Source organism: Anarhichas minor, unplaced genomic scaffold (assembly GCF_050575085.1).
Source record: "Anarhichas minor isolate MPS153535 unplaced genomic scaffold, ASM5057508v1 ptg000017l, whole genome shotgun sequence".
Taxonomy (NCBI): Eukaryota; Metazoa; Chordata; class Actinopteri; order Perciformes; family Anarhichadidae; genus Anarhichas; species Anarhichas minor.
In genome coordinates this window covers 6,100,415-6,124,360 of record NW_027466463.1, presented here as the reverse complement: position 1 = coordinate 6,124,360, position 23,946 = coordinate 6,100,415, and the positions used below count along the sequence as shown (strand labels likewise).

The window sequence follows — 23,946 nt, the reverse complement described above, 5'->3', positions numbered from 1 at the left end:
CACACAGATGCTGCTGCGATTAGTTGGATCTCCTTTCCGATGCCAACGAAGCCAGCCGGCAGAGGGACCTGCCGGGGTGAACTCATCGCGAGGGAAGCCCTGTGTTGTATTTATCCATTGTCGCAGGTCCTCGGGTATCAGCGGTTTCAAGTTATGCAAGAAGGGCCCAGGGCCTTTTATCTCACCATGCATGCCTGGAGGGATTTCCCTCCGGGCCCCACTGGCTGATGTTTGAATTGTACAGGCGACCTATAAAGTCAGGTTACAATAAACCAAAATGAATGTTCGAAAGTTGGGCATTATAGGTCAGTAAAGCCCTGGGAAGTCTTGATGATGATTTCATAGAGAACACGGCCTTTGAAAAAATTTGACAAAATGAATTAAAAAATTCACAGTTGAACCTTTGATTTAATTGTTCCTGTAAACAATGTACACACGTAAACTGTTCAGTGGGTCACCAGGAGGTTCAGCTGTTTGCAGGGCTCACCATCTAGTGGTCAACTGGTGGCACACACAGCCTCAGGATCAGGGCCATGTTGATTGTTGGCATTAATACTCATGCATTAACATAGTAGAAGAAGCAGGGGGAGGTTGCATCAATATTAGGTGAAGTATTAGCATCATATTTAGTATTAATATTGGCACAATGGTCTATTTTAGTATTAGCAGCCTCATGTTAGCATTAGTCATTATATTCTGTATCAGTGTTAGCATCAGTAATCCTGGTAAGAGTGGATGTATCATAGGATTAGGATCAATAAGATTGGCATCACCTTCTTAGCTATATTAAGTACTTAAATCCTTTACTTACATTGAGTAAAGTGGCAACACTGTGATGAAGTGTCCTCCACTGAAATCCAAAGTCATGTGGACAAACTTGAACTTAAAGGGACAATACACCAATTTCATACATCGAATTCACTTCAGTGGAACTGCCTGTTTATTGTTCTAAATGAATGCGCTGGTTACATTAATACATATAATTGAATTTCATATCATTTTTTTTATTATCTTATTTACAAAAATCAGTGTAGTCTATCAGTGCATGGCATGGCTGGATAGCTAGCTTGTTTTGTTGTTAAACAAAACTGTCAAATGAAATCCAGCCCACTATGTGTCAACCTTACACAATGTTATAGTGATAGTGATGATGTTAGTGAGGTTGGACTAAAGAAAGCTATTGATATTTTTACTCAAGGTGAGTTAAGACATGTGATAACATAAATCAGGCTTATACTAGAACAGTAAGCTCGTTACTTTTAAACTATAAATTCAGATCTGTGCGCAGCCAGAAGATGGTGTCATGAACGCAGCAGCAGTTGGTCCTTTGGTTCACTCGGTTCATGGTGGGCAGGAGGACCGTTTCTCTGCTGCTTTGAGTGGAACTCTACAAATCGTGAGTTTTTCTCATTGCCGAAATATTAGCTATCTGGCTTTAGAATGAAGATAAAAAAAACACAGCCTGAAGCTCATTCTCCTGTGAGGATTTTATTTTGAAAGTTTTAGCATGGGTGGGCGGGTGTGTACGCGCGCTTGGCATCTCCAAGCAGCTGCGCTGTCGACGCACATCTGGAGAGCGGTTTCGGTCAGAGTTTGAACCCAAACTGCCTCCTCCAGCTGCGCGCGGAGTGAATAATAATAATTATAATAGTTCTCACCTGACGTGTCAGCGTCACAGAAACAGTAAAGCTGCACCCTCGGGCTCACGCGCTGCCGTCGCACCCCTCAGCAGCTCCAACAGCTGGATGAGGGCTGAAACATCTGCGGCGCCTGTGCGTAAAATTAAGTGACTGTGACGCCTGTCCTGGATGAACCCCCCCCCCCCCCCTGGAATGACGCGAAGCGATCCGCGCACATCGCAGACCGACGGGACGCAATGATGGTAACCGCTTGTCCTCGCGAGTGAAATTATCTGGAAGAGTTTAAGTCGAGCAGGAGCACCCGAGTCCGTCAGACGGGAATGAATCAGACGAAGTTTTCCTCCGAGGAGTTGCGTTCTCTCCCACCGAGACCACCGGTTTTACCCGCAGCTTCGCCACAGAGACGGTTTGTCAAATTGGGAAGGAAGACAAGTGATGGATCCCAGCAGTGAGTGTGACCCGCGGGGGCTTTTCCTCTTTGTACAAATGAATTGTGAGAGAGTCATGATGTTAGAGTCTTGTTTGTCACTTTTTGTTGTTTCTCTTCTTGTGCTCATGAAAAGTCATTGGGAAACCCCATACAGTCTACTAGTTCTCTTCTATTTTTTTTATCAGAAGGAGAAGTGCTTTCATTGGTTAAAGGGGAGGCTGGAGAATGATCTGATGGAATAAAGACAAAATGAAACACTAAACTCATAAAAACTGAACGCTGGTTTCTCCAGGTTTAAACTAAGCGCTGAACTCCTCATCAACCTCAAAGCTGTTTTATGTATCAAAATCACCAAACCACTGACATGCTGCTCATGTGCCGTCATGTTCCATCACTGAGCCTTCTGTCTGTTCTGCAGCAACCAGCTTCATTAATATCATTGGTCAGAAACCTTAAATCTTTTATACCCAAAGGGTGGTGAAAGTGCAGAGAACCTTTGAACCGCGGCGATAAGAAGCTTACAGGCTTGGTCAGAAGTAAAACAACACTTCATTATTTCATTAATGTGCTGAGAGCAGAGAGCTGAGGGAGGCATGGTGAAGGGGACTGGACGGCATTGTGCTCAAAGACAGACATGTATGTATGCGCTGCATTGTAGCGAGATTATAGGACCTCTGTGATGCAGGTTGTGATGATGTTGTGTTGCAGAATGTTTTGTGCTTCGTTTTTTCCCACCATCTATCTACTAAATATTTTCTTCATGCCAACATTATATTTTCTCTCATACAAACAGTTGATCTCGCCTTCCCCCATCCCTCTGTTCACACGATGGCGTGGAACTCTGCGAGGATGATGTTTTTATAGGCCAACCTGGGATGTTAGCATCGCAGTGGTTCCCTCGACAAAAAGCCAATGGGATTTTTCTTTTGGGATTTCTGCAGAAAATAAGCTCTTCGGCAAACAAACGCTTATTATACTTACACCTTTTGTTCAACAAGATTCACAAATGAACACAAGTTCTATGATTTTCAAAGCGCGAATTCAATTGGCAGAAGTAAAAAAGCTAACGTTATGGCTACGAAGGAACCACAACACGGTCACGTGACTTCACATCACCACCTTGAAGCTAAAGGCCGACCAGTCATGTTACTTTTTAGCGATCGCCTTTTTTAAGACGCGTTAAAGCTTCAAAATTCACGTGAGGGGTATTTCCTGACACATTTCATAAATCGTCAAACAAAACATGAAAATATCTTGAGCTTGTGTTAATCACATAACTTACTTCAGACACCTAACCAAAAGCCCATTAAAGAAAAACATTGAATAAGAGTTGAGGGAACCAGAAGGGCAAAAATGCTGACTCATTTTGGGGTTTTAGGACTAATTCCTGCAGCACCCTACAGGGAATCTTCCTTCATCTCTTACTGCCCTTCCACAGCCAGTCAAAGTCAGAGGTACAGTACAAATCAGCTGGAAGGGATTCAGCGTCTTGATCACAGACCTCTCCTCCTTTCATCAGATCAGCTTCATCTGCTGGCAGTTCATCCACCAGCAGGGCAGCGGAGGCCGTGGCCGCCAGACAGCCCGGCAGGAGCCGCATCCATCGCCAAACTAACCGCCTCTCGGGCGTCTTTCATCGCGGCCCCGACTCCAATGCTGGCTCTATGGCGCTGACGGCGGGAATCAGGGCCTCGCTGTCCATCCAAGCCAGGAAGGGAAGCAGTAAGTCACCACGACTTCACACTTCTCCCTGCATGTTTATCCAGGGATTTTTGTTGTGATGATATATAGAGCCAGCGGTTTTACAGATAAAGGCTCAGATTACTCGTCACAGTCGTAAAGTCTGGACGAGCTTTTCTGAGGGACCCCGATGATGTCATCAGGGTTATTCCAGCTCGGCTGAGTAGAGAATTGAGCGGGTATGTGGACTTTGACGAGGGCGTTTAACTGGCACGAAGGGTCTAACAAAAAAATGCAATCGATTGCATTATGGGAAACGTAGGATTCAGCATTGTTTGGAGCTTGAACCATTCTCGAAACTAAAAGCTATAGCAGCCGCTTTGATCTTGAGTAACTAAGTAGCTAACTGAGTACCTAACTTTAAGAAAGTGCAATCCTAAATTGCTGAGAGGGGCTTTTAATTGTGGGTAAACAAACAAAACCATCATGGAGACAAGTGGCAGTCATTGTCACTGTTTTTCATATTGTGTTGAGGGAAAAGGGAGACTTAAATCACTGAAATTGAGACCATAGTCTAAACAAAGAATACATACAAATGTCAATATTCATACTTAAAGTGCTAGATTTTGTGATGTGATTTTGAATGGCATTGCTGCATACGAGAAATGGAGCTCAACTGACACATATAATTTCCTGCTCGTATAGATAGGTATGTTTACTCATAGTGCGTATGTTATGATTGGGTCTATGATAAATGGCAAATCTGCCATCAATAATAAGGAACCACAACTGAGACCCACCATCAAAACTTCCTCCCTTTGTTGTCACGTCTCGTTGGCAGTGATCCCCGCAGATGCTTTAAGAGCGGACGACCCGTCCGAGCTGTCCAATCAGATAACGGCTCCAGGGATCCTGAAGATCTTTGGAAACGAGATCTGCGAGGGAGCTCACTATAAGAGCGTCCTGGCCACCACGCACTCCAGTGCCAAAGAGCTCGTCAAAGAGGCCCTCGAACGGTGAGACCATGTGTAATCTGTGCACTTGTGTGTGTATGCGTCTGTCCACCATATGTGTCTGCTTTCGTATGTGGGTCCCTGTGTGAGTTATATTAAGTCCATCCACGCGCTTCCTCTGCTGCAGTATACCTCTGCGCTACGTCATTTGTATATAAAAAGCAGTCATAACGGTCCTCCATGCACAAAACGTTGGCGGTTGATGAAAGGAGGGCATGTTCATGCTGTTGTGATTAGTATATTTCAGATGAAAGTTGACCTGACCCACTGTTCTGTTTGTGATAATTGCAGTGCAGTGCACACATGTGTGTGCGTGTGCCAAATAGTTTATTTAGTAGTTCTGAAAGGGTCTTGAACAAACCACAGATTCGTGTGAGAGACAGCCAGTGTCGGGCCAAGGCTTTTAAGGCGGTCTCTCCGGAGAGTGAATGTCTGTCAGCCTCTGCTTACTTTTCATCCAAAAACATAATGGAATGATTAATACGAGAGGTATTCAGCCTGTAGAGGAAAGAGTAAATCAGTTTTCCTTTCCCTCCGTGAGAATTTTACAGTGACATTTAGCTCTATCGTTGCTTGATTTCTTATTCAGTAATGGGTTAGCAAATACATCAAGCACACTGCCAAGACTACGACTTTTAATAAGTTAATTTCTGTGCTTTATGCAGGTCCAATGGATGATCCATGGTTAGGATATGATGAGGATTAGTTCAGGGAAATGGCTAATAACCCTCTATCAGTCAGCATATTTGTACATTGAAGTATTTTAAATTAAAGTTGCTCTAATTGATGCTTTTAGATTCATGATGGATCAAATGTCTGTTGTGAAAGGAGTCGCTTGTAGTGACGAACCCACAGATTATCACCCGACTCTAGTGGAGTACATAGCTGCTAAAGAGCCAGACATTTGCTGTCAGGAGTTGGTTAGGACCAAGCTAGAGCTAAAAGTAAAGTGAACATTCGTGTGGTGCATGTCTGCTTGGTGTGTAAAAAAAAAAGGCAATTGTTTGCTAATACTTTCAGCGGATCAACTTTGTGGTAATATGTCAATGTTGTGTGTCCAGCTTGTTGCGTTGCCCCCTAGTGACCAAAAAAAAGACTAATGCAGGTTTAAAGCAAATTTTATGTGACTTTTACTGAACTGCGGCCACCAGTGACAATTACAGGATGAAGCTAAATGCGAGCATGTAACACGAGTGGAGAAGAGTCATGAACTCACAAATGTCAGTCACACAGCAACATTAGCTAACATTAGCTAACATTAGCTCCTGGTCAGAGTCAGACCAACCAAGACTGTGTTGACAACGTGTATTGAATTGAGCAAGGGTGCATTTTACAGAGTCTTTCTTTGTGGCCCCCATGTGTTGAATTGTTATGTACTCATAACTGCTTCAAAAATAATAAATAATATGGGAATACTTGTGCAGTACCCGTTTGTGTATGTAGTAAAATTAGAAAAGACTGCTGAAAATTGGTTCAGTCTATGATGCTTTCAAGTCCATCATCACTGGGTTGGACACTTTGGGGGTATGAATGAGATGCTGCGAGCACTGAAACCTTTTCAAGTCTTAGGCATAGACATTGTTTTCAAATGCGTTCTACAATGCAAGAAGCTAGTTTCCAAAAGCACTATTGGATTGCTAAATTCATTTTCTTGCGTTCCTTTTGTCATCCTGATGATAACATCTGTCTTGACATTGTCATCTAGGTATGGCCTGGGCAAGGAGGAGGCAAAGTCCTATGTTCTGTGCGACACCATTGGCTCCACCGGAGAACATCGGTGGAGGACGGAGGGGTTCCGCGTCGTTAGCGACAACGAGAGGCCCCTCATCCTGCAGTCGCTATGGAAACCCAGAGAAGGCCTGGCGCGGCGGTTCGAAATCCAGAGGAGGAGCTCGATAGAGGAGAAGACATCCAAAGACAAAGACACCGTCACTGCCGGTATGTCAGAACCCGCATCCTCATTCAGGGTGTCGGCATGTCCCGGAATAACAGCTTGTGCCATTAAATGAAGTATTGTCAGTGTTAAATCCAGTTTTAGAGTTCTCACAGTAAAAATGTGGTTTGTTGGCATGTTGTTTTTCCAGTAAAAAATCGCCAAGCCACACAGACCAAACCATATTTTAATAGCTTCACGATTTCTTTTTTGTTTTCCTTGTTTCAATTTGTTGCAAATTTTGGTTTCGATTTCATTCTTGCTGCCATTAAAAAACGACAGAGAATCATTTCTTTTTATTCAATAAAGACAGCAGACACCGTGCGAATCGATTACACTTGGTGACACACCCTTTCGTTAACACTTTACAGTTTTAACATAAATTAAAGCTTTAAAAATAAAGCTTTACACAGCAAATGATCTCATCCACTGATATTTACAAAGCATGATGCAGCGGAGCATGCTGGACACCACGGCACTGTGCGTGAATGTGCACGGTGAACCACTCACTGTCATTTCTACCGCAGGGCCCCCGGCTGTGGTTGACACAGCTGTGGCCGCGATGTACGAGTGCGTCCTGTTTTGTGTTTTGCTTTTATGAATGGCGCAGCTTGTGATAGCTCTCTATCAGTGTCAGCTTGTGGATGCCTGCTGAGTGGGTGAACCTTTTCTATTTTATTTCCATGAGCTCTGTCTTTCTTTCCACTGAGGTCTGTTTCCTGTGTGGGGCTTCTCCGTGTTGACTCTGGCATGTAGGCCTACACATGACGTACAAATGGGCTCACACACACCTCCGCTTATTTGAGGAAAAAAACGTGTTGCCCTATCGCTACATGCCATTACTCATGTGCTTAACGTATTTATATAGCAGCTCAATTTGCACATATTTGTACTGCAGGGTTCAATCAAATTCCCAACGGTTTTGTTTGTTCATTCATCTCCCCGTTAGGTATCAATGCCCAGGCTCGAAAGCTGCAGAAGAGCCGCTCCAGAGTGACCTCCACCCTCATAGAGAGGACCGCGGGACGAGGCCACAAACTGTGGAGGAGCAAAAGTGAGATGGACCTCTTAGATTCTGACACAGAGGCCAAACAGGACAGTGATCATGATGAATGTCGCAAGGATCGAAGCGAGAGTCTGAATCAAACTTCGGCGCATAGCTCCGATGGCCTGGGAAGGAGCCCGGAACAGAACCGCATTCACGGCCCGGCAGTCCCCTCCGAGGGGGACGGTGGGTCGCAGCCCAAAACAGAGGGCCTCTGTCCGCCGAGGCCGAGGGGCGAGCGGGAAGGAGAGGAGTCGGAGAGGGAGGAGACGGAGAGCAGCGACGATAACACCACACAGTACTCCATTCACCCTCCTCACGACTGTCCGTACCTGCTGTTGCTGCAGGGCTGCAGCCCGGCACAGGTATCTCATTCAGACACACAACAGTGTTGGGGGGGTTGGAGGAGCTATTTTGGTCGTCCCTTGGTTTTGGCAGTAAAAGTCCCGCAGCTCACAGTTTTGAGCTCTTCTATGGCTTCGGATTGGCATGAAACCCCCGGTTAAATCATTGGTCCAGTTTTTTGAATTGCAGGCTAGGTGTAGGCGCCAACATCAGCGACTGTAACAAGTGGCAAGCTTTCAAGGTCCTTTGACCATTCTATGTCTCCTTTCTGATGATTGACAGATAATGACAGATAGTACTGCAGAAATGAGGCCTAAAACCCAAAAGTGAGTCAAAATTGTTGCTCTTCCAGTTGCCACAAAATCAATGCTTTTTTCTTTTAATGGGATTTTGGTTAGATGCCTGAAATAAGGTCTGTGGTTAACAAACAGATTCTAATGTTGTGTTCTATGATAAAAGTTGTCAGTACACCTTTTGTCGAGGGAACCAATGCGTTGCTAACTTCAAGGGTTGGTTTACAAAAAAATACGTCATCTCGTCACCTCTCTCTGACAGATACTGTAGCTACATAAGCTATCCTCCAAAGATGGTGGCGCCACCCCAGAATGCTCTGTCATTCCCATTTTCTATTGACTGTTAAAATCCCTCCCCAGAAAGGGAATTGTGGAATTTAAAGAGTTTGGAGGGGTGGTGTACTTTTTTTAAGCCTTTTTAAAACCAAAAATACAAGAGCAAAAGCTGTAGTAAGGCATGTGTTTATCTGCTCCAATGTAAGCTACAATTGTTAGCATGTTTGGCTAACTACCTTACCTGTAACCCAGCATCACTTCCAAGGCCACGGAGCACATTATTAACCAATTACAGATTAAATTGAATGGTTACAGGTTATGTTAAAAAAAATCCCCATTCAGGACTAGCAAGAACAGCAGTATTTTCCCACTGTGTGAAAGCTGGTCCTGGGACATTAACAGCTTCTGCTCTTTATCAGATTTGGGAAGTTCACACTTTAGCAACCCCAGCCAACAATTGCTGAGATCGCGTTTTTTGCCAAACACATCAGATAGCCTTCATCCTAAAAGACCCTTTACTGAAATGTTTCAGAAATTGCTCAGAATCTGCCCCTGTTATTGTAAACTGCATATGCTTGACAGGCTTGCTACAGTAACTAAAGGGTTTACTGCTAACATGTTGACATGTGTACTGTATTACATTTAAATTGATCAGTGGAGTAACTACTGCAATATGCCCTTTACTCACTGTAAAGTGGTCCAACAGCATGTTTTCTCAGGATAAAGAGAGAGAGACAGACAGAGAATCATTATAGGAAAGGTCAGCAAACAGCACGTAGAAAAAAGGTTTCAAAACACTGATCAGGAAACAGAAAAAGACAACCCTGGCACTGCTTCCTGGCTGATTACACATGGTGTTAACGGCGAGCAACTGCCACACACATGCAGGCACGCAGAGGCTCTGCGTCACAGTTATTTTCCCAAAAGACCCGTCGTAAGAATATAATCATCTACCATTGAGAAACACTATTGTGAACAAGGTTTAGGGAGTTTATTTGTGAATTAATTCAGCCGGTTAAATCTGTCCCGTTGAAAAAGACAGGCATCACAAGAGGAATGTCAAACCCTGCGAATTGTGCTCGTTTATTAATCTGTGATCAATGAAAGACTGTGTGTCTAATCAGGCTTGGATCAAGTATTCTAATACCTCCGCATGGTCAGACTGCTGGTGTTGAGAGAGACTGTTGTCACGTTGACAGAGCAGAGCTAAAAGGAGAGTGAATATTGGACTTGGATTCGTCCGGTGGCCAGAAACATGACGTCAAATGAATGCCGATGTCGCTCCGTGTCCACTGAGTGTGGGAAAAAGGAAACTGTTTGCTAACACAGCCATACAAACTGTAGTCGCCGTAAAGAAAGAGAGGTGAGCTAGCTAGTTAGTATAAGCACGTCTGATCAAACATAGAAGAACAGAACAGCACCTGCAGGAACATATCGATAGAAGATTAAAATTAGAATAAACAGTGCTGTAATGAGTTTGAGACAAAAAACAAAAGAATGGAGAAGATCAACGCAATTGTTGCAGATTGTGTGGTAATTTGTCATTTTTCTCCGCCCTCAGGACTTTGTCATCTACCTACTCGCTGGGCCAAACATTGCATTTGGTCGGCAAAGTGATCATGACGACGGCACAAAGGCGGACACCCTTCTCTTTGCCACCGACATCCTCCCGAGGCACTGCCATTTCCATCGGCATGGCGTCGGCGGCCCCACCGTGCTCTGGCCCTGTCCGAATGGCGCGGTCACGAGGAATGGCGAAGCACTGAGAAAAGAAGTGCAGCTTGACCCCGGTGACGTCATCGGGATGGGACTGCACTACCTGTTTCTGTTCAAGGATCCCTTCGCCTCGGCACAAAAGGTGAGAGGGGGACACAGAAGGGACAGGCAGATTGTAACATGTGCAAAATATTAACTGTTTTATTTTCTCTCTATTAAGATCTTCTTTTTGCCAAGTTCCTTAAGCGAGAACATATAAAACGATAAATCATGCTTCATTATTCTTGTTTCTGTCTTGGAAACGAAGGAAGAGGACAATGCCACTCCTGAGCCCGGCATGACTGCTGTCCCCTGGATGCTGGGTCACACTTCCTCTGCCAGTACAACGAGCCATACCAGAAAAACAGTCCTCTGTGACACCTGCATCACAACCTCCGTCGACCTCCAGAGCCCTCAAAACACACGCCTTCCCTTTTCAAAATCACCCGAACGCCACAGCCCGACTCTGGAGTATGAGAGCGACGATGAGGAGCGCATTGTCAAGGAGATAGTTGCTATGGGAAGGACCAGCGTCAAAGACGGACCTCCGCTGACCGTTGCATTTTTGCTGTGTCTTTGCCTGCAGTATTCGTCCACATGTCTTCACACCTCAGACCTGCGCCGGCTGCTGTTGCTCATTGCGAGCGGAGTTCAGAGTGCTGTGTGGGTGAGTTGTGGGGAAAAAAAGATGTTATGGGCGATCGGCTGGTTGGGATATCAAGGTCCCCAGCAGTAATTTGGATTTAAAAAAAATACATATATAATCATTGTTGTCTAAATAAGGAGGACCCATCCTTATACTGAAAGGTATGTACACGACAATACGGGACAAATCACGTTTTAATATTGATTCAGTAAGTTTTGTTTTTTCACCGACCTGAGACATTGCCAGGGAAGTGCAACGCCCACCTCCGTGTTGCCTCTCAGGTTAGCACTATTCGCTCTGTCAGCACTGTTGCACTTGTTTGCACTGTTACCGCTGTTAGTCGCTAGCTGACAGCTCAGGCGTCGCCACGCTGAGAGCCGTTTGGAGGCAATCCCTCATCATAGATATATACCGAATTTGGAATTTAGCACCTCCCCTGTGGTTTACTACATTTTGTATTCGTATTTTATGGATTTTCTTTCTTACTTTATTGCCATCTGCAATTTTGTATGAATGAAGGTTATTACTATGATATTACATTTACATTTACTTTTTTTTGTTGTCACACAGGAGCACACTAAGGACCTAGCTGCAGTTCAGCCTGAAGAGTAAGCGCACCTTACTGTATTTCTTCAGCAATCACTCGCGTCACAGTTCACAGACTAACACTGCAGATCTCCCTCTCTGTATTGCAGTCTCAGCGGTGAAGGCTCAAACCCGGAGGATCTCCAGGCTCTCGGGCGGCCCGAGGCGATCTCAGGTCTGCGCCCCCTGGCGGTGTGGATGTCCAACAGTCTGGAGCTTCTGCAGTTCATCCAGTGCCAGCTGCCTCTTATTCTGGAGTGGAGGACCCGAAAAGAGCAGGGACAGGAAGATGATGAAGAAGGAACGGACGATGACGAGAGCAAGGAGGTGGAGAACTTGGGTTAGTCACCTATTGAGCTAGGAATTTGATACAATGAACATGTGACCATGTGAAGAATCAAAGCTGCACTATAGGGTCCTATTTCCTAAGCGAAATGTTACCAAATCAAATATGGTTTATGTGTTGGACGCAAACGTCTCCCTGCAAGATTGAGCAGGTTGAAAGTTAAGAAATAAATACAAAAACATTTTTCTACTTGTCAGTCTGTCTACTCACTGGAACACTTCCTTCATTTCTTCACCTTCAGTGGTGACACATTTGAACATTTCTTGGTGGAAAAAAGTCCAACGTTTATTTTTCTATCTCACTGACAAAGGGTTTAAAGTTGCCCATGTGAAACTAAAACACACATTCAATATGTCACTGGACCTCTGAGCTACAACTGTGTCATTTATTAATGCGTGTGATTTCCAGCCCTGGTGGCACTACGTCTGTCCGGTGTCCGCACAGCCAGCAAGGAGACGATGGCTGTTTTGGAGGAGGTCCTCATGCTCACCTTCCAGCAGTGTGTGTACTACATTACCAAGGTGAGAGGATGACCAAGCACATAGTTGAAGCATGCACAGAATATAAATAGATGCACCATTTATGTACTTAAATAGTATTCCAGTGTCTTGAATGGGAAAGTTAACCATCCTTATACATTCGTTGACAAGGAACTTTTCTTGGCCAAAGGAGAGGAGTCAATGCCGGCTTGTGTGGCGACTCCGTTCGTTGATGATTATGATGTGTCGTTTAAGGGAAAGGAAAATAATCAAAGACGGGCTGGGAATAAAGAGCCCATATAGCCACTCTGACAGCTAGATAGACCAACCAGCCACCCTGCCAGACCACACTTGTGGCATTCTGACATGGGAGAGAGACAGGACACCAAGGGCCCTTTGTGTGTGTGTGTGTGTGTGTGTGTGTGTGTGTGTGTGTGTGTGTGTGTGTGTGTGTGTGTGTGTTAGGGGAGGATGAAGGAACCAAGCCAGGGATCTCCAAGCGCTGCCAAGGAAGCTTTACATTGCAACCTATAATATTTCATCACAGGACATGTTCAACCTTATAAAAAGGCTGAGAGACAAAGACATGCGTTCCCCGTGTGAAATGCTGAAAGACACAAGTAAGCAGGAACAGTTGCTCCTCGGCAAATAAAAGCTGCACAGGGCAAAATCTTAAAGCTGCCACTCATTTGTATTTTCATTTTACTTGTGGATCCAATGATTACTTATGACGTGAGCCGGGTCATAACTACCGTTAGAGAATGATCACTCCACTCTGCAGCTCTGCGGAGCTAAACTCACAGCAAACAGCAGACACACAAAGTCAGCGATTGGCTGGTGCACAAAGCAGAGCATTTAGCAGCGAGGGAAACAAATATTTATGTTAGTGGAGAACAACAGGGAGCTAAAAAAGAAGAGTGAATATTGGAATTATTGGTAAGTCCAATAAGTAAGTAATAAGTAATTGATAAGTCCAATAAGTCCAAATCAAAAAGAACGTTAATGTTACTATGCCTGCTCGATGTGTCATTAGAGAATCGATTGCTAACACGTTAGCGATAACAACTAACATGTCAACATTGCGTGTGCAAGTTGTTCCACTGCCCCCTAGTGGCCAAAGGTGATCATTAATGCTGCTTTTATTTTTGTACAATATTTGCTGATTTGTTTTTATTTTCCTTGGTCAAAAGCTGGCGTTGGCGGGTTTTTTTATGACCAAAATGGCAATTACTTTTCAGCAGAATCAAGTGGCCATGTTTTTAAATAGAGCCCTCCTCCCGCAGAATTCCCCTCTCTGTCCCAAGCCGGCAGCAACCTCCGGTTCTGCCGAGTGAAGCCAATGCAGAAGTGTCTAAAAACTTGCATTCTCTCTACTGACCAGCAGGGAGCGACTCCTCCAGTTGCAAAAATAAGTCAGATTCTATAAAAGTCTATTGTCCAACAGTATCTTTTTAACAAGTCTGTCTTCCTGTTTTTGGGGTTGCTTTGCTAGGCAGTTGTTGCCAATGCTTGAATAGCAGCTTTTCCTGCAGGATATACAGTATATTCCACCGTTGAATCAGGCTTTCAACATCTAAGTCTCTCTATCACAGGCTAATTTTTCTAAAGCCTGGAAACAGAGGCAAGAGGATGTGCAGAAGTCTAGTTTTCTCTCAGAGCACTTGAATTACGATATGTCCGAAAATGTTATTATAACATTTTTGCCCAATGATGCCAGATAAAACTGCCTATACCCCTGCTTTATTGGGAAGTGATGAATAAAGGATTTAGATCAAAACTCTCCTAAACACGTCCATCCATTATTTTTTTGCATTTATCTCATCACCCCCTCGAAGAAGAAAAATAATTTAGGCTCTAAGGAGAGGCTCACAGGCTTACTGATGCCACAGCTTTAAACACAATCTGATTGTGTAAAGTTTGTATCGAGCTCTTTATGTTACTTGGAAAATAACAGAATTTCATTGGAGTCCCAATTCAGTTGTGTGCAGTTTTGAAGCACCACACCCATTATATTACATGGAAGCTTGCCGGGAAAGTTTCAGGCAAATTTCCATTTGAGCCTTGTGGTCGTGTGTAAAAAAACACCATCCAAAAAAATACTAATGATGAGACTGGCCTATTTACAGTACTCCTCCTCAGTCAGTAGCTGAACTAGGTATCATAACTGACAGCTGAGCTGCATGAGCACACAGATTCTCTCCCGCGCAGACCCTTCAATGAGCTGGATGCATCTTCTGTATCAGTTTCCCACGCAGGAAGGACGTCAGTGATATGACATTATATCTCTAAAGAGAAGACTAAAGGAATTCCTGAATAGTTGCTGTGCTGCAAGATTTTAGGCAGCACTTTTTTTTTTTGCTCAGTGCAGGAGGATGTGGTTATCTAACTACCTGCCCCAGACGTATTTCTCTCAGCAAGTCTGCCTGATGAACCAAATGACTTCCAGATGGGGTTTGTCAGTAAATCTAGAAATAATCTATAAAATATAACACACTATGCTCATGAAGTTTGAACTTGCGGGATGTAATTTACATTTGACGTCTGAGTTCCCCTGTCCTGACAACTGAAAACGTTTGCCAAGGAGGTTGGGTACAAGAAAATCTGTCTTGTAATATTAACTGTATTAAACGTAAGCTTTTATTTAAGTTTGCCGAAAAATGGTTTGATTGTCTTGTCAAAATCAAAATTAAGCACGTGCATGCATGTTACAGCAAACAAGAGTTTGGCCCTGATTCACATGTTGTATCTCGTTTATCTAGAAGCCAAAGATCTTTAGAGAACTGCTATTCTTCCTCTGGCTATTAAGATTGGGAGATTCAGAAGTATTCAGTTAGAAACAGACAGTGTGAGCAGTGAGTTTTGGAAGAAGTGGAGAGTGAGTCTCAGTTTCTTTGTTTATTGTACATACGATAATTTGAGAGTCAATTTTGCATGAAATAGCTCAACAACAAAAAATAAATATTTGGGTGTTCAGATGTGTGGTTTTACGTTTGCACATTTTTTGGACTCAGCAGGTAATGTTAAAGCTACTACAAGGAACTTTCACTTTGCATTGATTTTGGTGGCCCCTGTGGACAAACGCGGTAGTGTTTTCCGAGCACCAGAGTCCCTTTCAGAAAACCTCTCATTTCACTGCAGCGGGGTCTGACAGTCTGCTCTGTGCAGTCCTGGTTCTGGTTCTCCGGTGCCTCCCTTCCCTCCAGCGGGCCCAGCTGCGTGGTGACGGTGTTGGTTCCCAGCGGGGACCGGAGGAGCAGCGAGGCGAAGCTCTGCTCCTGGTCGGGGGAGGAGCCGTCGCTGCCGGGGCGCGGAGCTCTTCTCCTCCCGCTCAGACTGCAGGTCAAAGGCGGTGGCCTGCTCGCTGCTGGAGGCTGAGTTGAAGGAGTTTCTGGTGAACCTGCATGATTTTGTCCGAATACTTTGCGGAATCCGACCCTGTGACACCGATGACAAGCATTAAGAATAACTAAATAGAAAGGAGGACGAATTCAGTGTGTCACTTCAGAGCGGATGGAGATCTCTACAAAAATGCTGTTGTGGTGCGAGCACAACTCTCACGGGTAAAAACAGCAGTTTTCAGATTTAGCTGGCTCGGTGTGGACATGGTCTCAGTTTTTCTTGTCCTCGCCAGTTAATCCGGGCGTGTCGTGTCATCCATCATGACTGTCACTTCACAGCGGGCTCCTGTCCACATCTCTTCCTGGACTGACAGGCCAGATTTTGTGAGGAATGTGGTGAAGTCACCGGTGTCAAGCTGAGGAGTAATCTGGCTAAGGCCCTAATGATTTACCCTAGAATGTATCCTTTCCCCTTCACTAGTGCAGCGAGTTGACATAGTGATTTATGTCGGTGTGTGACCCAGGGTTGAGTTTGTGCAGGGCACATTTTAATGTTCCACGGTGAAAACAAGGCAAACAAGAGAAGGCTGAGCTGAACATCATCTTTTCTTTAACCTCCCATCCAACAAGACAGAAAGTAGCCTCGTTTCCATTCACACATTTGAATGCGCATTTTGAAGAAATAAAGCCTACTCAATTGTGCAAAAAAGTTTTGATGGGCTGAATGGGATATGGAAACACTTTTGCAGAATAAGTTCTGACAAAGCAAACATTTAAATGACATGACTGATCAGCTGTTTCTGCTGTAGGCGTCTTCTCTGATATTCCGATAACGTGTGAACGCTTGTCTGAAACACGTCCAATAGTAGCTGACGTGAAAGAACAACTAAAACTTGCCCAATTGAAACAAATTCCTGAAGATCCCTCTCCATTTTTTCACTCATAGATCTCTAAATGGTCAAGGTGACTTGTTTTGTTTCCAGTTCGCAACCGCTACCCCTTCTTCCACTCTGTTTACTGGTGGATTACAGCCAACTTCTTACCAAACTACACTGTAGTTTGTTCGCTCCAAATGGGAACACGGATGGTGACGCTGCTGTGCTGCTGTGCTGCTGTGCTGCGTGGCGACACTTTCTGAAATCTCTGTTTACTTTGGGGGGTTTCATGCCTGTCCATCCGCTGCGAGGGGTAATTGCTGCGGGGTGGAAAACAAGAGGCGCCACTGGTGAGCAGCTATTCCAACTGAAGACGCGTCACAGTGAATACAGAGCCCGCTTTAACAGGCCTGTGGGCAGACTGTGTGTTTGCTTGTCCATCACAATGAATGCACAAACAAGCAGACAACACAGCATGCTCACTTTGTTAGTTATTTTTGGACTCCCGAACAATGCGTGCCATGGATGCATGTGGTGATCCCCGAATGAATGAATCTCCTCTGGCTTGGCTCCGCTGAGTGACATTTTCCAACCAGAAACACTGCAAAATGATTCGGCTTAATAAGTCGCCCTTTTTCCATTGTCACATGTGTGACGGGAGCCGTGGCTGTCGTGTTCTGCTCTTCATGTTTGGCCTGCTCTGGCTCGCAGGGGCCTTACAGTAGATGTAAACCGATCTGCTCAGGGTGGATTCCTTCAGAACTCTTCACTCAGCAGTCCTGTTGCAGCGGCATGCCAAGCCCACATGAGCCATATTCAGCTTTTTTTAGGAATGTGGATCTACGGCGGCCTCTGGCTTCGGAAGCGCGGTGGATGTAAGAGTGAGATTGGAGGGGAAGGGGGATGTCTGTGTACAATTAGCCCGAACAAAGCTATCGTTGTTCAGGCTTGCTCTCAAGAAAAAGGAGGAAATGTTACGAACTGTCGCTCTCATTCCTTTTCTCTTGTATCATCTCGGTGGTACTGCGAGAAACAGAGAGACAGACGCTCTGAGACAATATGGGTGGTCTGAAATCTGGGTTAGGATGGTTTCATGTTTTAGTTTATCCCAGTGATCAGAACCTCCACCACACAACGTTAACTTTTCCAACCTCAAATGGACCCGCAGGAATTGTCAACACTCTCCGGTTCCATATGGAGAGTCAGTCTCATACTGAGCTGCACAGTTCCCTTTATTCAACCGATTCTGTCTCATCAGGTCCTCTACCCCGTCCTGCCGGCCCTTCTGGATTGCAACCCGTTCAGGGAGAGTCCTGACCTGCAGGCGACCGCCGAGAGTGGTGAGAGCTGTGGACTGCAGGTCCCAGGTGAGATCCAGCATCTCGCGGATGTTCTGACAGAGACCTGGAGACTGCTGCGAGACTGTCAGCTCCATCCGGAGATTTCCTCGCAGCTCATTGGCTACCTCTTCTACTTCATCAACGCGTCACTCTTCAACTCGCTCATGGAGAGAGGTACCAGTGCACGAGTGTCCACATAGATCGTATTAGCTCGGCACACAGGAGCATGCAGGCTTAGAATCCCTGGAGAGTAGAGACTCCTAAACTCACTCACATACGCACTTTCTCTGGCCGATAATTCTTTGTGACATAACTTTTGCGGTAGGTTCAATGGCGTTGACAGAATAACATTTCTGAACCAATTGGGCAACAAAACTACTTGGTTAAGTTTAGTAAAAGATGACGTTTTGGCTTAAAATAAGTACATTACTTTTGGTTTCACAGAGGACACAAACACCAGTATCCTGGGTGAAAGTTTGACCAGTCCATTCACTACAAACTCCACCCTATGTCGCCTTTTGTGGACTTTGATGAAATACATTCATGATATGTCAAATACAAACGTAATCCAGGGGAAAATACGCTCCCTCGAAATGTAATTGAGAATTTGGTTCTGTTTATGGGAACGTAATTTAGAATATATCAAAGTAGACCGATAGATGCGTGGATGGATGGATATATACTGTAGATGTAGCACTGTAACACTCAGCCTGCTGGAGACATAAGTCTTTGTAGTTTTGAACCAAACGTAACTCAAACAGGAGAAAATAGTGCACTTGTTGGGACTACTTTCAGCCGTGGAATAATACACATCTGGTGCACTAAAACAGTGTATGTGGGACTGACACATAATTAACAATATTGCCTGTTCATGGTAGTAAATGTACACATACTTTGGTTACACACACATTCCTTGTTAGTTTTGATAGTATAGATTCATTTTTCAAGAGATTCATTGACGGCAAGAATAATATTGAATACCAGACTTATCCTTTCATTTTTGCTTGGATTATTCTTTTGCTTTGGCAGTTGTTAATATTACTGATACCTGAGAACCTGTCCAATCTGAATTACCTAAATTTCATGAAAAAGGCAGGTGGCAGATTTCTGCTCTAGACCTTTAAAGCTGAGAAACCCAAGTAAATGAACGAAGAAGTGATTTCAAAGATGACTTTCTCCCCCGATGTGTACACAGGATCCGAGCCAGGTTTCTACCAGTGGACCAGAGGCGTACGCATGCGGGCCAATCTCGACCTGCTCCTGGACTGGGCTCATGCAGCCGGACTGGGAGACCTGGCCTCAGAACACACACACACACTCTCGTCAGCTATCAATCTGCTGGCCACACCTAGAAAGAATTTACTGCTGGTACAGATCACACACATACACAGTACACTTTCAGCCGAGTTGGGTTTATCCAACTATAAATAATCACCAGAGACATAACAGACTGAGGAGGTGGTGTGATTTCTGCAGAGTAGGCGAAAAAGGATATCGGTTTCAAATCTTTGAGTATTTCTGTGTAACATTATATGCAGTTATTTATATAAAAAGAGTTGTCCTGAATAAAACAAATATTTATAAAAAAGGTTTAAAGTCTGCATGCACAATTCCCATTGACTTCAGGTGGGACAGGACTGTGGCCAGCTGATAAAGAAGAATCAGAATAAAGAAATAAAAAATAAAGCGGCAAGGTAATTCAGCTTCCCCATGACATTCTAACTACAACGTGTGTGTGTGTGTGTGTGTGTGTGTGTGTGTGTGTGTGTGTGTGTGTGTGTGTGTGTGTGTGTGTGTGTAGACATCTTGGGTGTCCTTGCGGTCTGACTACCCTGCCCTGAGTCCGGCCCAGCTGAACCACCTGCTGAGTCTTTACAGCCCAGCATCTCCCTGCAGACACACCTGGACTCCATCTGTTCACGACCGGGCCGCAGCACACGAAACTGGTGAGAGGTCCACATCCTGGTCAACTCTCCTCCCTGTACCTTACTTTCTTTCACACCAATACCAATCGTGAAGATGATAATCCTCAAGTTGCGACCCCTTTCTTTCCTCAGCCGATATCCTGGAGAGTTTCGACACGCACCATCCTCTGGTGCTGCCGGACGAGGGTTACCAGTTCCTACTGGGCAGGCAGGTAACAGATGCAGCCCTGAGGGAACAGCTGGACAAGCTCAAAGAGTTCATGGCGGCCCTTTCTGACTCGCGGTCCAATGAGGTCACAGCTACTGAGGAGGTACGTACCTTTTGATTTTTACATACTGGACAATGTAGATAATACTGACAGCAGTTGGGAAATATAATTCATGTAAGATTTTCACTTGGCCGACGTGGCAAAGTTAGCATATTGGTAAAGAGTCGGCTGATGCCAACGTATGTAAAGTCAAGTGGCATCGCTTGAGGGAATTTATCAGACACACAGCTCCCTCTGGAGACAGAAAAGGCTTAGTACAATTCATTTTCACACTAGTACTGCTCAAGCTCTATAAACACACTATGATGTGTAAAATTGGTAGCGTTCGCCTTCATGTCAAATATGCTTTTCTAATTGATCCTGACTGGTCTATATGTCGTCCCATGGAGGCTAAACTGACTGAGACGGAAGTCCTTTCAAACACATCGCCCGTTGAGATGGTCTCATCCCAGGCTGCTGTCCGTGACCGCCAGTCCCCTTCCACTACCTTTGGTGCCTTACCTCCATCGACCTCATCGCCTGCCTCTCCCTCCTCCACCCAACACCCGGACGAGCTCACCTCGTGCGGTGTCCTCCTTTTGTCCCGGAAGCTAAGAGATCTGGAGCTGCAGACCGGAGAGCCCGGCGACACGAGGAGGTCGGCTCTGGACCCTTCCTGTCTCCTCACCCCGCCCAACACCCCCCACCTCATAGATCCTGTTGATAAATGGATGAAGGGTGACGGTGAGACGCTTCCCTGGTCTTCTAGTGTGGACGCACGTGATGAAGGTACGGAACAGGGCTACATCACCGTTCGTGTTTGTCTGCGGTAAAATAAAACTTAGCATGTCCTTTTCTTTTCTCCATAGGCGGATTAGTGTTTGAATGTCTCGCTGCACTGGAAGTAGACCGTTTTAAGTCAGACTGCCCCAGCGTGAAGAGGTTTGTCGACTTAAAAGAGGAAGAGGAAGAAGAGGAGGAGGAGGAAGAAGAGGAGGAGGAGGAGGGAGAGGCGGTTGACCATGTCGATGACAGTAATGATGAGGTTTTTAGCTTGGAGTTGGAGCGAGGTGAACGAGGACTTGGTCTTGCCCTGGTTGACACAAGGGTGAGTGTTGTAGTTCATAGTACATAGTACATAGTTCATAGTTCTACCTCTGTCCTGCTGTTACTAAAGACAAGTCTGAGCTCACCGCGACCCCTCAACTCCCTCAGGGACTTTTGTCAAACTGTGAAGTTCATCCTGCTAAGTCTAAGAAATTCCTACTGGCAACCAGACGGCAACCTCCGGCTCTGGAGAGTAAAACTAATGTTTAAGGGTCTTAAACTTGACCTCTGGTAGCAAAAGTCCAATTTTGTGGAAGTCTATGAGGAAAATGACCCTACTTTTCACTTGACTTACGAGTTCATGGCAACCGTCCCTAACACGTTGGGTCAGTTTCCACTCGTAACATACATAATATCCTTTCAAAATAAACTCCCAATGAAGGTTTACTTAGTTTTTATGTTTACTTGTTTAGCTTTAGGAATAGATCGTGGTTTGGGTTCAACTAACACATATGTATGCTTGTTACGAGGCGTTAGTAGATGCGTTATGTAACAAAAATCCCGTAAAATGGTTTCACATGGGCCACAATTTGCATTATCATCTGGCAGTATATATTTTGTGTTTTCCTTTACACGAATGGAGACTTTTCCACCCTTAATCGATGCAGAAAAACTCAGCACAGAGCCTGCATTTTGTATGAGTTCAAATGAAACCTACGCCCCTGCAAAGTAGCCAAATCTTAGCATGCTAAACAAAGATCGTGAACATGGTACCTGGTACAACTGCTAAACATAAGCGCGTTAGCATTGCTGTAAGAGACCGAATAGTGGTGCAGTGACTGTGAGTTCAACCACAGTAGCTGTTTACAGTCTCAGCGAATCACAACCATGCAGATCACATAAAATGACAATAAACTAAAGCAAGTTACCAGTTTCAGATTTAGTTGCTATCTAAAAGCATACTGCACATTGCATACACTATTACTATCGAATGTAGATCTGTTCTCAGTGGCAGTTTATTTAAGGACAGTCTGTGGTTATGTTTTTCCTACAATACATTCAGCGGTTTGGTTTCAAGCTACTTTGATGGTGGGAACACTGATATCATGAGTCAGCTTCCGAAAGAGAATTTGTACTTTTTAATGTGGGATTAAAATAAGTTGCAGTGTGCCATGACATGTTGACCTCACCTTCTAGGACACTTCCACGAGGGTGAAAGGCATCTTCGTCCGCGCGGTGGTCCCCGACTCCCCTGCAGCCCGATGTGCAAAGCTGGTACCAGGAGACAGGATCCTGGCCGTTAATGGAGTCAGTCTGCTCGGACTGGACTGCCAGGGGTGAGGAGGATTCAAATCTGAGCAAACTCAAACATTTAAATATCAAAGTTGAATAACAGATTTTTTTCCACTGTCTCTTCCACCTCTGTTAGTGGAAAGGAGCTGATCCAGTCATCGGGTGACAGACTGAGGTTACTGGTGGCCCGATCTGATTGGATGGCCGAGGCTCTACAGACCGACTGCTGACGCCATCTTTTAACCAAGACTGTTAATGCACCACGAGCGCACTTAAAGATGACTTTAAGAGCTTATTTAGCATTCAAGCTCAGGACATGGACATTAACAAAAGGATATGTGATTGTGAAGATTTAAAAAAGCACTATAAAATGAGCTACTTCCTGGTTAAACTGAGCACCAGGTTTGTAGCTGCTCAATGTAGTTTTTGCATCGTGTTCATTTACATCGTGATAGCGTGATAGTAATTATTGACGTGTGCACCTGAGGCTGCGTTCCAGAGAGTTTGGTATGTTTGGGTTCCAAACATCACTGCTGCTATTTCTGGTCCAGCCCTCATTTCAAGCAGTAGATGACTTCTACGCAGGGGTGTGTGTCAAGACCAACTTAAACTATTTCAGGTCAAGTCCAACACCAGGTCCAGTCGATGTGTTAAAAAATGTTTTAACCGGCCGCCGTCAGCCCAACAGCCTGCAATTACAGATATATTCGCTGCAACACCAGCATGATGTCAAAAGTAACATGCACCAACTCAGGTGTAACATCAGTGCCATTCTTGGATTTAGATTTAGTTCTTATCCATCTTCTGGAAAAAGTCATTTGATATGCGGTGGTTGTTGCTAAATGGACCATAAAAAAACATATTGTCTTCCTGGTTGGCTCATAGTCACAGAAAGTCAGCCATTTCATTGTTTTCCTTTATGGCAGGGTTCATAGTTTATTGTAATTGTTACGTCCTTATTATTATTAATTACCCACATGCTTTTTTTTAAAGCAGTGTTAGTTAGCTCATTAGTCTGTTGTTGTTTCAGCAATAAATACATTTTAATCCTCCATTGGTGTGATTTCCATTCAATTCTGAATTTATTTTTGTCCGGGAACAAAACAGTTATAACACCTTTACCATATAGATAATATAACAGACCCTTTTATGGGGGGGCAACATGATGACGGTCCGTGCACGAAGTATAATTTGTTTTCCATTGTTCACGTTGTCTAATGAACAATGTCAGTTCATGTGTATTACCTAATGCCATTGGTCTACTTGTGTTAATGTAAATGTATCTGCTGTGTGTGAGTTCGTTGTTCGATAGCCGATGCTGCCTAAACGCGGTTGCGCTTTGTCTGTGTTATTGTCGCATTAAATGAACATGTGCGATGCAATTCAATGTGCGATGCAATTCAGCGCACCAAAA

At 44.6% G+C, this 23,946-nt stretch overlaps 1 protein-coding gene across 1 annotated transcript; it reads left to right on the top strand.

Moving 5' to 3' along the window:
- The first annotated feature begins 1,616 nt into the window (after positions 1 to 1,616).
- On the top strand, positions 1,617 to 23,584 carry LOC142951518 (ras-associating and dilute domain-containing protein-like). Its single transcript, XM_076093112.1, has 18 exons — positions 1,617 to 2,088; positions 3,590 to 3,792; positions 4,592 to 4,766; positions 6,469 to 6,701; positions 7,646 to 8,106; positions 10,217 to 10,513; positions 10,679 to 11,077; positions 11,627 to 11,664; positions 11,752 to 11,981; positions 12,396 to 12,508; positions 17,938 to 18,193; positions 19,215 to 19,387; positions 19,821 to 19,965; positions 20,077 to 20,255; positions 20,603 to 20,981; positions 21,062 to 21,300; positions 22,437 to 22,576; positions 22,669 to 23,584. The coding sequence occupies exons 1-18, from the start codon at positions 1,961 to 1,963 to the stop codon at positions 22,760 to 22,762; spliced, it is 3,882 nt and encodes a 1,293-aa protein (XP_075949227.1). The 5' UTR covers positions 1,617 to 1,960; the 3' UTR covers positions 22,763 to 23,584.
- Positions 23,585 to 23,946: the final 362 nt, after the last annotated feature.